The sequence below is a fragment of the Prosopis cineraria genome, unplaced genomic scaffold (assembly GCF_029017545.1).
Source record: "Prosopis cineraria cultivar Desert tree isolate PC_DT_omini unplaced genomic scaffold, ASM2901754v1 PC12, whole genome shotgun sequence".
Lineage (NCBI taxonomy): Eukaryota > Viridiplantae > Streptophyta > Magnoliopsida > Fabales > Fabaceae > Prosopis > Prosopis cineraria.
Window position 1 is genome coordinate 38,928,030 of NW_026555343.1, and position 16,375 is coordinate 38,944,404.

The window sequence follows — 16,375 nt, forward strand, 5'->3', positions numbered from 1 at the left end:
AGATCCTTTACAAGTGTGATGTGGAGTGCTCAAGTAAAAGACGAGAGATTAACCCCAACATTTTTTGGCCAAAGGTTAACCCCTACATAAGAAATCAAAGAAGAATTAATATGTACTGAGTTATTTTTTTAATCCTTTTTTCTCAAGGGCTCTCTTGAAATTTATAGCCACCAAGTCAAAATGACCTAAGAAAAATAAAACATGCCTGAAGAACTTTCCCGTCATGCAATCGTGGTTAAAACTTTATTAGAAAGATTGAGATCGTGCGTGTGTTGTTGCTGTTGTTTTTCTTTTGTTTTTTTTTGGAGGGGGGTGGGGTTGAGAGAGAGGGGAGAATTGTGCTGAGATTACTCACATTGCAATTAAACGAGGTCCATTATTAATTAATTATCATTTTATTTGGCTAAGTTATGAATAGAGTTTGTAGTATTTAATTATTTTATGAGTAACTTGTATATAATTCTCTTAATCAGAAAAGACTGACACCCTAAAAAGTTAAAGAAATCATTGGAGTTAGAAAAATGATCAAAAGAATTTGTTTGCAAACAAAGGAAAATCTTATGAATCTTTTATTTATCACATTGATGATCTGCTTTCGACAAATAATACAATAAATAAATAAATAAAATAATAAAAGTGAACCAACTGGTGTGCGTACAAGGAAAACAGACGTAAGGGCTCTTTACATGTATATCCAAGTAAATATAAATAAATAGATCCTGTAACATGTGCGCGCGCGCGCGCTCTTTGTTTAATGAACTTCTTCTCTGTAGACCTAATTTGCAGGAGTGACACGTAACCTTGGAGTGGGATTCTCCATACGCACAATCTGATCAGGTGAAGATGATAAGTGAGTTTGGGAGCAACACTTATTGGAGGAGAAGGTATAATAGGTATTGATGCTTTTCTGCAACCTTTTCCATTGCTAACGTTAACGCTGCTAGCTGATATATGCAGCCTTTCAAATTCTTGAATCGGCGCTTTTATAGGGTACTGATGATGATGATGATGATGATCTCTTCCATAACCATTAATCCTACAAGTCATTCTTTCGCTTGAAACTACCAATGGCTTCTTCTCCTTCATCACCTGTAAAGATTCCACAATAATGCCTTCTTCTTCTCTTTGATACGCATTCATGTCCACCACTTTGCAATCAAGCCATAGTTCTTCCTCCTCAACTGGTTTTGATGGAGGTACATCATCATCCACTGCATATTTCTGCTTATTCACAGTATGATTAGTGCTTGAGTCGAAGTTCAAAACTATGAAACCTTGTGCAGTAAGGCTTAAACAATATTGTAATTTATTAATAATTACCTTGACACTTCTCAAGTCCACCTTATGCTTTTCCAGGAAGGTAATGAATTCCTGGAAATGCTTCTCAGTTGGACAATAATGACCACTATAGGGCCAGATAGCCTGAGCAAGCATGTAAATCAGAATCATCAACATGATGAAGGAAATGAAATTGTGAGTCTTATAGCTATACGTACATCAAGAACTCCATGGGAAGCAACCAATCTTCCGGAAGCAATGGAGGCACCACCAGCAAGAAAACTCGAGTGATGAAAGAAGCCTTTCTTCTTCTCTGCAATGTACAAAGTTCTTGATGTGCTGAGTACGAATATCCACTTTGATCCCTCAGGTGTATGTACAGGAACTTTGCTTTTCCTGTACACAAGCTTCCCTTCTTTTATTGTCACTTCATATGCTTTCCTCTCTTGCTGCGATATATATAATACACGTCACTTATTAAAACTTGATTTAAAATTAACCACATAAATGTTCATGCTCAAATACTTCTTAGATCTCCATTGTATATATTTTCGGAGCTAGGATTTAACTGAGAGGATCGAGATTAAAAGTAAAAAGCATACACACACACACACTACAAAGCTTTTATAAATCTTGGAGGGTCTATTTATATATATATATATATATATATATAATATTAGCTGGTTTGGTGTTCCTCGCCCCTCCACTCCTGCAGGTTTTATCAATTTAGAAAAGATAGACCCAGAGAGCATGAAGATTATGACTAAAATGGAATCCACCTTATTTAAGTGAGTCTTTGTAAATTTGCATGTATGTCTAACATTGATATGAAACAAAGAGGCGGTTCATATTCAAGTTAAAACTTTTGGAAAAAAAGCTGGCTTAGAAAGTTATGAATATGTATACTAGTGAAAAAGAAGAAGCAAAGTATGGAGTGTGTGTGTGAATCTCAATTAATATTTATATGATAATTTATAAGAATTTAATTTTTTTATTGATTGCTGTTGACATTTACCGAAGAAATTTAAACTTACAGGTTTACAGTAGTGAATGCACTGTTTCTGTAATTCACTTCTTGGGCACTTTTCCAGATCTAAATCTTTGCCATCTCCATCATCCAACCTTCATATCATTGTAATTAATGAAATCATGAAATTAAATTAGAAAATTATGTAACTTGTGCAGAAATCTATGTTGCTAAAGCTTACTTGTGATTCTAATTAATATTTACCAGTGAAAAAAAGGTTGAGAACTCTGGCTACGAACCCAAACGTTATAGTAGAAGTGCAAGTTGTGTCCATAACGATGTTGGGTATCTATCTGATAAAAAAAAAAAAAAAAAAGACATCGGAAACAATCATAGAGGCTAAGATCCTGTTTGGATTTTAGTTTAGTACAATTAATTATTAAAAAATTGATTAATATAATTAATTTTTATTATAATTGATTATGTTATAATGTAATGATGTTTGGACATAATTTAGTTAAAATCAATTTTAAATACTTCTTCCATTAAAAAATGTAAAGCATTTTTAACTGAATCTTACTCTCCAATAAAATAATTATTTATCTTTAAACTTACCCCATCTTTTCATATTTACTCTTATTTAATAAGGTATTTTACTCTAAAATAAATATAAAGTGACTTATTTACTAAGAGCACTTTTGAAAAAAATGCAATAATTACACTTTAAAATGCTAAAAATGCCTTACATTAATAAAGTTGTATACAATATTATTAAATTTGTTGAACTCTATTTAACAAATTAAATATTTATAATAGTTCTATACAATATATATATATATATAATAGTTATCCATTTAATATTTAAATAATTATTTAATATATAATTATATACTGATTAATTAGAAATTTAAATTATATTATATTGTAATATTAATAATTTAATATTTGGCAAGCGGAGGAGAAGGTTGGAGGATCAGTGAAGCAGAAGCCCAACATTCTATCACCCAATAAATGCTAGTAATAGTGAAAATTGAAATCGATAAGCAACCCATGCCCACTTCAACCAAGCGTGGTTACAGCTTAGATAATTGATTGAGAACAAACAGAAGTGTTTTGGGAACTTTTTTTACCCAAACCATATATAGTTTTAGTCAATATATTCATTTAAAATTCTATGGGAAATCCAAACACCTGCAAAGAAACTCGAAACTTTGCATTGTCATGCATTTTTGTAACAAAAAATTACTAAAATTTTAATTTAGCTAACAAGTTTTCTCAATTTCATCCTGACTTGCTTGTAATTAACAGTCGAATGAAATTGATATAATCTAAAAAAAATTACTTATGTGATCTAACAAAATAATTAGTATCTAAAAACGTAAAAAAAATTCGTACCCTTAGGGACTGATTGCCCTATTAGCTAGTTTTTTATTGTTTTGATTTGAGAAATTAAGAGTTATGGCTCTATAAAAAATTAGAAATGTTTCTACAACATTACAGAAATTTAACATTCTAGATGTGTTTCATGAATACAATTCAGTGATTATATAGTGCCATATTTTTTGGCCTTTTGAGACACCAGCGTGGTTGTTCTAGCCACAACAAACTTGTTTTATGACGAAAGGTTAATAATTCAATCAATTTCATGTGAATTTAACAAATGAAAGAACAAAACTGAATTTTTAAGGAAAAAAAAAACAAAATAAGAATCGGTTTAGAAGATTATCATTCCAATATTTTTGTCATATATATATATATATATATTGAGAATGAAAATTGTAATTCATTCTGTCCACCTTTGAAATATCACCGAACTTAATTAACGTGAAATCCATGCATTGAGAATATTTTCTGTATTAAAATAATTTAAATTTAATACAAATTAGAATTTAAAATTTTAATATTTTTAAATGAGCAGAAAAAATAATTTTATATTTATTATTAATAAATGAAAAAACTATTTCACTGAAATGAAATCAAAAATTTAAAAGACAAAAATTAGTAGAAGAAGGAGGGAAAAAAAAACTAGCTTTAATTAGGGTTAAAGTATGTGAACTTACAACTTCAAGCCAGTGTCTGAGAGCTAACTTCTGGCCTTTATCATCTTTGGACAAACCTTTTCCCACCTACCAACACATACACCATTAAAAAGGTTAATCGATTGCTCCTTCGTCTTTAAATAATTAATTATACGTAAGATCTTTAGTCAACTTGAAAAGACGAAATGTTAAAGTCAACTATATGCCCTTTTAAGAAATGATTGAAGGTTTTAAAAACAAGATGATCAACAAGCTGGTTGGCCAATCAAAAACACATCATTTAAAGTTTATAATTATTATCGTCAAAATGTCATCAACGTTTGAAGCTCCGAAAGGCTTTTATAGTTTATATACCTTCGCAGCCAATCTACCTATTCGTGCCCACTTTGAAATTGCTGATTTTGATTTGTCACTTCGCGATTCACTACTAGTCCTGCACCATCTATCCCCACCTGAGTACAGAGCTTTCCACCTGCAGGCATGTTATTTCAACATTTTAACATACCAACCTCAGAATCAGAATTCAAGCTATTATATTTATGTTAAAGATCATTGCGTGCTCTTATGCATATTGGGTTACGTAAGTACAGTATGATGCTTGATAGAACTGATGAGATCTCTAGGTTTTTATAAAACTTTCTGCAGTATCAGCAGAAGTATGAATATTTGTTTGTTGAATGCATACATCTAACCTCTCTCTTATATTATTTATATATGTTAAGATCAAGTGCTCTTATCAGGCCCTGGTTAGAATGTAGCTGATAATTGATAGAGAAAAGTGATCACGAGATCTCTAGGGTTTTTTTAAACTTTCTGCAGCATATCAGCAGAAATATGAATATTTGTTTGTTGAACATATTATTCAACTTAATTGCGTACCCTTCCAGACGACAATCTTGTGAAACCAGAAATTTGAGTAAGAGCAATGCAGTTTGGAGTCTCTCAGCTTTCACCTTCTTTCTCTCTTCACATTTAGAGTCTTCTCTTGTATTTTCATCGAACCTTTCAAGCTTATTATTACAAAACTCATTGATGTTTTCGCTTGTTAAAGCTACTTGAAATCCTCAGCGCCATCTGATTTCCTTCCTCGCTCTCCATGTCTGCAATTCTTAGAGCTGGCATTTCCATTCCTCTGAAAATTAAAATCAACAATATAATCACTTCAAAAAAGAAAAAAAATGTCAAAATTATGTAAAGAGAATCAGCTGAAGGATATTAGGTTATATACACCTGATAGTGAAAAGGTTTGGTTCTTTAAGTTTTGATGAACTGTGTGCGTTTAATGGGCACTTGTCTCCTCTTTTATAGTGCATGAGTTTGGAGGACATGAAAAGCGTCGAAGTGTTCAAAACTTAGAATGTTTCAAATACGTCGCAGAAGCGAAACTACTCTGATGTTTAAATTTGGAAGAAATAGGGTTAAAGGTGTGGTTTGAACAGGGAAAGCTAGAAAACAGAATATTGGAAAGACCAGCAGAGAATTTCCAGAAATTATGGGTTGTTTTGACTTAATTTTTAGAAAATCTGCAGGGAATGCAGAATCCACGAGAGGGGTTTGAATTGAAGAGTACGTGCAGAACCTTTATACATGGTCTTGTAACAACTGGGTATCATCATAACGTGTGATAATAGGATATATAGGAACATATAGAGAAGTCACACATTATAATTTAATAAGGCTGTAGCAAAGAGAGAAAATGAAAAAGAATGAGTCAAAACTCAAGAATATCAAGATGCGACAGATTGATATTTTTATGACTGTGTCCTCGTGGGGGGAGAGAGAGGGGGGTTTGATGATTCTTGCATTATATGGAGACTAGATATACAATAATGAAAGCCAATGAGTCGAGAGTTTTCTTTTGATAAATACGAAGAGTGGATTACTATTTTATTCTTGCGAAATGGGTTTAGGTTAAAAACTTAGCCTCAAATTTTAACGTTAAAATAATTTTTAAATTTAATATACTATTAGCATGTTGAATTTTTTTAACTTGATTTGCTGTCGTCAATCATAATTAGCATAATAATATCAACGAAAACAGTAGATGGTTTTTACCCAAAAAAAAAAGATGATCAAACTTTAGAAGCATTAAAATATATTGTACACATTTAATAAACCATAAATTAAAATAAAATTATAAACTAATGATTCATGGACTCAATTTACTTAAAGTATATCTTCAAATCAAAGTGGAACTACTCTGATGGGTACTGACCACTCCTTCTTCCAATTTTAATAATAAGTCACCAATACTTCACACATATTTTTTTTTTTACAACAATAGTGAATAAGAGTGTATAAACATCAGACAAGACATAACCTAATGTACAAAGAGTTTGGTTTCATCTTGAGAAAATTATTAAATTTATAACAAAACACAATTATTTTCCACATTTTTGCCTCTAATTGGATGGTTTTGCCTCCCTCCATAGTATATTGCTTTGTTTTTTTTTTTGTTGAGAAATGTTAACGAGCATATTTAAAGGAAAAATCTATATAACGATAACTTAGAAAGTGACTTCTATGTTGAAAAATAAAAATAAAAACTCCGCACTAAGTGACTTATATTTGAGATTGCAAGGGGTAGGGCGAAGAAGATTTTTTTCATTTTGTTAGGAGGACCTTATGAATGGCCATCATTCCGTTTCAAAATATAGTCTTTTAAGGAAAATACAAAAAAAAAATGTGTGCCCATGAATGCTGCATTTAGATTATAAATAAAAGTATATATAATAAGAAAAAAAATCAATAAATAAATGCTACATTGAACTTTTTAAACAACATGTTTTAAAATCTTCTAAAAAGTTGTATTTTGAAATTGAGAGTGTGGCATATAACTTATGTATATAGTCTTCTTTTTTTTCATACATGTGTTCTTATCGAATTTGAAATACAATTGAGTACCAGACATGAGTATCTCTCCTATATTTGCAAGAGACTCATTGCTTTTGCAAGATCCGACTCTCATTGATAACTATATAGTTTCCTTATTCATAAGTCATGTTAACGTGTCCCTTTGTTTTTAGGTATAAGTTAGAAAAAATTATATCACACAATTTTAGAAAATCAATTAACTATAATAATTATATATGAAAATAAAGAAATTAGACTAAAATACAGATGTTAATCAATGTAAACATATATTAACTATTTCTCATTAATGTAAATTATGATAAATAATTTAAAAATATAATGAATGCTTATTAAGACATGTGATTTTGCTTATTAAAAAATAAATAAAAAATGACAACTTCTCTAGCAAATAAAAATAGAGGGATCATATACTTTTTAGTTTCTATCATTCATCACGCATGTGGTAAAGATATCCAATCACAAGAATAATATAAATTTCATTAAAAAATTTCAAAAGTTAAATCTAGAAATTAAATAAAAATTATGGTTATGAGTTATGAATATTACCATCATATTAAAAAGAAAAAGGAAAGGAATCTTAAAAACATACAGGGAGAATGGCAATAAAGTCCCAAAAAAATCAATTATTGCAATTAGGTCTCTGATAAAATTTATGTAAAATTAATTACAAATATCAATTCAAACAATTATAACAAAAATACAAACTAAAAACTAATTATTATATTTAAAATTTAAATATTTTATTTGTAATTAAAATTTTTAAATTTATAATTATTTGAATTGATATTTATAACTGATTTTTAAAAAAAATTATAAAAAACTTAACTTTCATTAATTTTATCTTTTGAAACTTAACCATCAATAACATACATGCGGAAGAAGTATAGGCGTGTGAAAGTTTGTGAGAGGGCTGGAGAGAAACCTAACCCTTTGGTTGGTGTTTGTGTCTTTGCGTCTCTATGTACGCTCGGCTCAAAGGGGTTGAAGCGCGGGACCAAATTGAAGAAATTACAAGACAATGTGATGACAACGTTGAATCATTATTGTAAACACATCGGCCTCCACCGAGACACAATAATTGAGAATTCTGACCCACTTCAACACACATCACATATTCAATGTCCAACCAGTCTTGGCCTCGCCCAAGAAAATTGCCACCTCTTGTCTTCTACGTTCAGAAAACGACCCCTTTTCATCTTTTCCTTTATTAATTTTAGTTTGAATTAATAAACCTCTTATTTTCTTTACTTCACATATAGATTCAACTTTTCCCGAGTTCACATTTGACGCACATTTTAAAGGATGGATATCTAATCAATATGATCTCATTTTTAAATTAATCAGATTTTATCAAATACTTATTTTTAATTTTAAAGGATATATAATTTTAAGATTATATATTTATTATATATCATCATTAATTAGTACAATGAAACGGAGCAACCAAAAGAGGCAAGATATATGCTACTTCTTCTGTCAAAAAATATAAAGTCTTTCTTCAAAAGTTAAATATTTAAAAATATAACATATTTTTAGTATTTTAAGATGTATTCATTATGTTTTTTTTAAAAGTGCCCTTAATATATAAATCACTTATACATAGTGAGATGTTTTAGTAAATAGGAGTAAATATAAAAAGATAATGTTAGTTTGAATATAGTTAACTACTTCATTATATGTGAAATTTAGTTAAAAATATCTTAAATTTTTTAATAGAGAGAATACAATATTCCTAAAGCTTTTGAGGATTTGGTTCGCAACTCCTATGTACTCTTTGATATAATTTGTTTGATTTTGAATTTGGGAGAATGACATGGACGTCCAAAAAAATAAAAACAACTAGACAAATTATATTAAAATATCTTTACCTAATTGGTAATATAGCTTAGTTGGAAATCTCGAAAACTCAATTAATTAGAAATTTCAGGAGTTTATTTGTCAAAATCAAAAGATTAATTGAAAATAGATATTAATTGCACACTTTATGTAAGTATAAGAAGATTGGTTTGCAAATAAGTTATAAATTATTGAAGGTTTATAAATTCCAAATGCTTATCATTATGCTAGAAATGAAAAAAAGAAAACAAAAACAAGATGATTGTTTATTTGAGCAATTATCATTTGAAGTGTCTTGCTTTTATGAACTAAAATTAACACAAGTAGTATAGTATGAAAATCTGAGTTAACCCACCTAGTTAAACCATTAAACATTAAATCAATGTTTTGACCAATTTACTAAAACAACAGGTTTGATATGATTGCATAACAGTTTTAATCATAATTAACTCTAGAATTAGTGCCTTCACCAGGCAGTTTTTAGTTTAGTAGGGATTCTCATTACTTGAGTAAGTGACTATCATTTGAATATCAATCCTTATGTATATGTAACAAGTTAATTGTGATAGGTCTATTATTTGCTCTTAATACCTTAGGGAAATAATTTATTCTGTCGATGATGTTTGTTCTTAATGCTCACTCCCCAAAAAAAAAAAAAAAGTGACTGGCTTTTATTGATGGTTGTTAAATTATGTCAATTAATTTAAGAAGCCTTCATATTTTGCCGTTGGAATTGGTGACGGGGCTTAGTTGACAGTTTTTCTTTTCTGGTAAAAGGTTTAGTTGACAGTTATAAACAAAGTCTCAAGAGATTCATCATCGCGAGCTTCATCCAGCTGTGCGAATGGAAGACGATGAACTATGCCTGCTTCGAAGACTGTCAATGTGGGTTCATGTTTAATTTGATTCTGTTTTTATTTTTATTTTTACGCTTTTAAAATAACTCTGAAGAAGAATATTGAGAACAAGGTTTATGAATAAAAAAAAATCTGTATGAATCATTAATTATTATGAAAAAACATGTCAAAAGTTGTGAAATGATTAGTTACTTTGTTAATTGACATAATTATTATTAATGAGAATATGATATTTTATGCTTTTCTCTAATTTTACATGACAAAAAGTAATAAAATATTTAACAAATGTTCTGATTTTTTAGTTTTTCATGATAATTTTTAATTTTTATTATTTTTCAGAACAGATAATAAAAAGCACATTTTTAAACAGGTTTTTTATTTTTATTAAACTTTTTTTTTTCTGAAATAAGATATCAAGCAAGGTAAAAGAGTGCGTGTGTGCGTGTTTTTTTTTTTTTAACCATAGTCCTTCTTTATTATTTTATAAATTTATGGTCTTTCAATGTCATTTTTTCAAGTGGTTTTCTTCAGTATCATTTTCCCTTGAATTTATTGTAATTGTATTATATATAAATATTTCTTTATACACACACACACACAAGAGAAAAGGGGACTACATAAAGCAGTCTTCTCCAAAAATTATATATAAATATTTTGGGTAACAAAACCAATTGGATTAGAACAGTATCAGGTTCTAACTGAGGGTAGCTCAGCTATTACAAAAATGTATTCTAAATTTATATAAATCCAAACATAAAAGCTTGGCAAAGAAGGAATGTTGTAATTAAATAATGTTGTTATATATGTTCCAGTTTCGGATGGCCCAATATTGTTTTGAGGATGAATCCTACAATGTTGGTTGAAGCATAGCACAATACACATCTAATTCATGGTGAAAGGGATTGACAAAAACCTTTGAATCTTCATCAGTGTCAATAATATAATATATTAAACAAATCTTACACGACTCTTGGATTCAAATAAGTGATATTATTCATTACCCACGCACACAAATTAATCTCGATCAGATATCCAAAAATTAATCTTGATCTGATCGATCACATAAAACTCTATACGCTATCCCGCCTGTGCTAAATTAAAAACAATGCATTATTCAATTATTCTATCTGCCTTTCTGTTTGAACAAAGGGACTTTCCAAGGAAAAGGAGAAAAAAGAAGATTGTTCAGTTTCTCCAACAAAATAGCATAATCATGCTGAAAGGTTGATTATCCCCGTCAAAATATAAGAGGGATTGAAGCTAAATTGCTTAATTATGATCTCCAACAACTTGGTATATAAATATATAATTATGATCTGATTAGGATACGGCCTAGATAAGCTTTAATTAATTTGTCTCTCTGGTTCAATTAAGGCCGATTATATTGCATCAAAATAGTTTTTCAATTCTCCAAAACATTAGCATTGTTGAGATTAAGACCTGGGTAATTGAGCTGCCGACATGCATTACCCCATGATGACATATATTGTTGATATCATATAAATATTAGTTAGATGGAATATGTCTTTGTTATTCCATGAGTATATATCAACAATGTAAAATGAGCATCCCTAGAGATCTTAGGAGTTTTTTTCTTTCTAGTTTTACCTTTCGTATTATGACAAATTTTTGTATGGACCTTATGCACCATATCATTCATGCATGGTTGTCCAATAAAAACATGCAATATTATATAGCTGTAAATATAAATTTATATTATTATTGATGATGATGGAGAGAGAAAAGATCCAAGACAAGAAACTCCAAAATAAAGTTTTTTAAAATAATAATGTAGATGATTTTATTTGATTCAATCAATTTTAACATGTCATGTTTTTATTGAACAGACTATAAATGATATGATGTATTGAATTTATGCAATAATTTCTATTTGTTTTATTGTATTTTTTTAGAGTTAAGAGACCTTCCTATAATATATAAAGGTGTTCATGAGACAAGATAAGATCAAAACACCCTTGTTCCATGTCCTGTCTCAAAAAAAGATCAGAACTGAATTTTTGTCCTGTATCTCATTCCGTCCCAAAAGTCATCTTATCCCATTAATAATTGGGATGAGATAGGAATGAGATTGGGATGCCTCATCATCTCGATAAATCAGACAATGTAAGAGAAAAATCTGAATAATAACATTTATTAAAATTTTAAATCATGTAATTTATTAAGTTTAAAATTAAAACAATATAAGTACATAAATCATAGTAATTTAAAGTCAATTATTAAATTACATCAATAACAACTACAAAGTATATAATATAGCATAATAGCAATTATAAGAAATTTTTAGGCTATAAAAGCAAATACAACAAATGAGCGAGACATAATATTAAGTCATTATTCTTCTGTTTTAGTTGAAATATGTTAAACTAATTACTCTTTTAAAAATAAAGCAAGAAATACGATATAAATAAAAGTTATTAAATATATAGATATAAGAATAAATTATATTAATATAAATAATATATTATAAAGAAAGATATTATTGTGTACTGCTTACTCTGTGTCACTAAAATTATCAATATAAAAACTTTTAGTTTTAAATAAGAATTGCACGCATTACAATTATAATTGATATAATTAATATAAATATAAATTATATTAATATATTTAATATATATTTTTAAAATAATATGTATAATATTCAGGATAGGACGAGACAAGGGTAATCCTGTGTCCCGTCCTATCCCTTCCCGAACCCCTTTCCCATCCTGATTGTTTTTGATCCAGGACAAGACCCTGTTCCAATACGATTGGGATGGAACTGGGCCAAGCAGGATGAGTACAAGTTGAGCACTCCTAATATATATATATATATATATAGTGAAGTACAGATCTAACTAAGTAATATGTTCTTCTTCTTCTTCTTCTTTTTTTTTTTTTTCGTTGGAGTAATTTTCGTGGGGGCATCAATTACTCAAGTCCTGATAAACTTTAATGAAATTAATTAAAAATCAATGTGCTTTTAATAAAATGTTTGTTTTTTCCTCACCAATTCTCCTCTACAACTTATGAATTGAATTTTTCACAACAAAAAATTTAGATTAATTTATAAGAAAAATAATCAGACCCAAGATTAAAATTTCAATGTTTCATCTAAATGATTGTGATGAGTTATAAAGAACATATTTATAGAAGAAATTGTCAACCATCTCAAGCTAATTCTCTCCAAAGAAAAGTTGGAAATTTCATCAGAAAACTTTGTCCCATCTTGATTTTAATAGATCATAAAAGAATTTAATTTATTCTCACACACACACACACATCTTAAATTATTATATAAATTTTTGCATTTACACATTTAGTTTGCTAAGATAATAGTTATTATCATTTATTATAATTTTATTTGAAAAAAATTAAATTGGCCTCACTAGCATGAGGTCTTGTAAGCAAGTTTATTAATAAAATATAGAAGTATTGTTCTCTTTTTTTCTGAAATATTAATAAAAATAATTAAATAAAGATGAGGACAATATTTAATTTTATTGTTTTAATTATTTAGTTTTTAGTACAAACATGCCCAAAAGGATTTTTTTCAGGAGTAGTCACTATTCTTTAATTTAAAAACTGTGATATTTTTAACCATTTAATGATCATTGATTAAAAATAAATGATTGGATGCAAAGGAAGTTGTAAGATACTCAAAGGAAAAAACCAGAAATCTTGACCTCAAATATTTCATGCTTGTTTAATGTTATTATATACAACTACAAGAGAATAATATTATTTCTTTCAATGCACACAACATGGCATGTGTAATAAATATTATCCAACAATTTTTTTTGTTTAGTATCTAATCAAATTTAGGGTTTATTTGGTTTAAATTATTTCATGAAACAATCACTTATTTTTTTGAAAAAAAATTATTTTATTATGTTTGTTTAAATTTTTAAAAATAATTAGAATAAAAAGAAGATTTTTTATTATTTTAAGTGGCTACTTTAAGTGGATTTTTAAAATAATCTAATACCATATATAAAAGAAAGTGTTTTAAAGAAGCGGGCGACATACATAAAGATATCATAAAATTTTAAAATAATATAATAATAAATTATTTTTATAAAAAAATCAAGGAAGATATTATAAAACTTAAAAATAACTAACTAATAATTTTTTTATTATTATAATCAAACATAAAATAATGTCTGTTTTTTATAAAATCTCTATAAAATAATTTTTTTATGAAATCTTTAAACTACCAAAAAATTACTTATTTTTTAATTTTAAACAAATGGGTATTTAAGCATCGTCAGATACTCAGATCTAAATGAGGTAGCCTTCCTTCAGGTTATCACTTCCACTAAAATTAATGGTTGTTGGTTTTTTTTTTTGGGAGCACAATGCTTATTGGTTCAAAAGAGGTTGAATGTTGACCCTTAAAATTATTGGGCTGTAAAGAGCCCAAGAAGTTGGGCCCATAAAATGAACCAACCTTTATTGTCCATATCGTACAAAACTTTTTTCAGTCATTTAACTTATTTCTTTCAACTTAATTCTTGGGCACGCCTCAGTTAATTTCGTTCTAAGCTCTTTAAGAACGTTTCTTTCGTTTTCTGTACAACCGACGGCTTCAAGACTTGTTGCTCAAACACGTTACTCGAGTCAGTAAAGATTTTTCTTTTTGACATAAAGTCAGTGAAAATTTGACCCATATTCTTAAACAAAAAGGAATGAATCTTATTTATTAGTTTTTCCTGTCTTTATTATTAATCCCTGTTAATAATTTTACATGTATTACAAAATTCAGTTAAAATTAGTTGATATTTAAAACTAACTTTAATGAAATTGATTATTTAAAGGAGATTGTTTGGTTAATTAGAGCATATCAAAACAAAGGGCATTTAAAAAAAAAAATTAGAGCTCGTTTAGGTTGACTTTGGAAAACTAAAGTTTGCACAAACTACAATTTGCAAACTGAACTTGGGGTAAAATGAATAACTGTGGCGAGTGAAGAAAAAAGTTGTATGATTAACAATTAAGTGCTCCTTTTGTTCTATTTATAGAGCACATAGAAGATTAATTTTGGAGTAAAAATGAAAAGTTATTAAAGTTTAAGATAAAGTTAATGATATTTAGTGTCTAGTATTTTATTTTCTACATTTCAAAATGACTTTTGTAACTTTTAGAAAGTAAAAGTTGTTTGCTTAGCATTTTATTTCTGTACATTCTAAAAATTTATTCATATTAGCATCAAAAATTATTTTCCAAAAAGCTAGGGAGAGTTGCTTTTGGCGTTTTAAATGTGAGAGTTAAAATTTTTAACCACCTCTTTTCCATATTGTCCCTTGTTAATTTTTTTAAATGAAAATAAAAATATTATATATTTTTTAATAAATCAACATTAACATAAAAAAATCACATATGATAAAATTTGTATTTTTTTAGTAATTACACATTTCAAAGCACTTTCTATCATATATTATCCGAACAATTTTTAGTTTGTCAAATTGATTTTTTAAAAAAATATATCTAAAATTAAATCTTGTTACAATAATTAATTTTTACTAAATTGATTTTTACTAAATAAATTTTTGTCAAATTAAAAATCAAACACACCCTTAATTTTTTTTTTAATTTTAATAAAATATATTAAAAATAATTTACAACTAGGGTCAGGGAAGTATATAACTAACCATCCTACCAATAAAAAAGCATATAACCAATCATGTCAAAGTACATAAACCATCCTCAGTGATTGCCAAGCCTATCTTTATTACAGGAGAAGGTGATGAGGATTTTTGAAGCAAAGGAGATTCAGCATCCCGGTACTGCATTGGAGTGACACGCTCAAAAGCGCAAGCCATGTTCAATGCAGAATCATGAATGAGACGAAGGATTCATAATTGGGGATCTGTTGAATCATTAAATAGCTTACAGTGAATGAAGGTCCCGGATGGATATATCGGTGGCTATGAAGGATTTGGATTGGTCTCTTCTGTTTCCCACCAACCAACCCTAACAAAGTTGACCCCTCCTCATTTAATCCCATCAACTACCTTCATTTATTTCTTCTGCTCATCCCTTCAATTTCTGTCAGACACACAGTTTGATCCTCTAGTTTAGTTATGGTTGACACTTAATGTGAAATTAGTGTGATCATGAAATATTTTGTTACTCTTAAAACATGTCAGGATCAAACAGTGCATCAGTCATCTAAGACATAGTTAACAGTCCTATGTTACTTGTATATTAATTTTTTACTCTTCCATCATAACAGTGACTATCAGACATTCACATTTGACACCTGCTACATCTTGAGTCAGGCCAGCAAATCATCTATTTTTGTTAACTATTTTTGTTACCCAATTTAATGAGAAAACGACCCAAATTAAGACCACATGTAGTAATTTTCATTTTCATTGTTTTTGCTAGGTCATATCACCTGTTCACTTTTATTATGATGAAAAATATATGAGATAATTATATTTGGATGCTGCAGGCGCTTCAGACCAAAAAAAGGTACTGTTATTCTGAACTTCCGGACCAACACATATATTGCTCCTCTTTTA

General features: G+C 28.6%; 1 protein-coding gene across 1 annotated transcript; it reads right to left on the reverse strand.

Annotated features, from left to right (window-relative positions):
• Positions 1-775: 775 nt before the first annotated feature.
• Positions 776-15,670, reverse strand: LOC129289339 (IQ domain-containing protein IQM1-like). Its single transcript, XM_054926099.1, has 10 exons — positions 15,584-15,670; positions 5,340-5,416; positions 4,639-4,756; positions 4,306-4,371; positions 2,510-2,598; positions 2,313-2,400; positions 1,497-1,727; positions 1,321-1,422; positions 931-1,221; positions 776-829 (listed from the first exon to the last, which is right to left on the reverse strand). Exons 1-10 carry the CDS (start codon positions 15,668-15,670, stop codon positions 776-778), a joined length of 1,203 nt encoding a protein of 400 aa, XP_054782074.1.
• Between the last annotated feature and the right edge of the window lie 705 nt (positions 15,671-16,375).

Bases quoted from the DNA above. Each gene is read 5' to 3' on its own strand.
- LOC129289339 (XM_054926099.1), bottom strand. From the start codon at position 15,670: ATGGCTTGCGCTTTTGAGCGTGTCACTCCAATGCAGTACCGGGATGCT. The intron at 1,728-2,312 runs GTAAGTTTAAAT...TATATATCGCAG, and splicing joins GCATTCACTACTGTAAACCT to CAAGAGAGGAAAGCATATGA. The intron at 1,423-1,496 runs GTACGTATAGCT...ATGCTTGCTCAG, and splicing joins CTTCCCATGGAGTTCTTGAT to GCTATCTGGCCCTATAGTGG.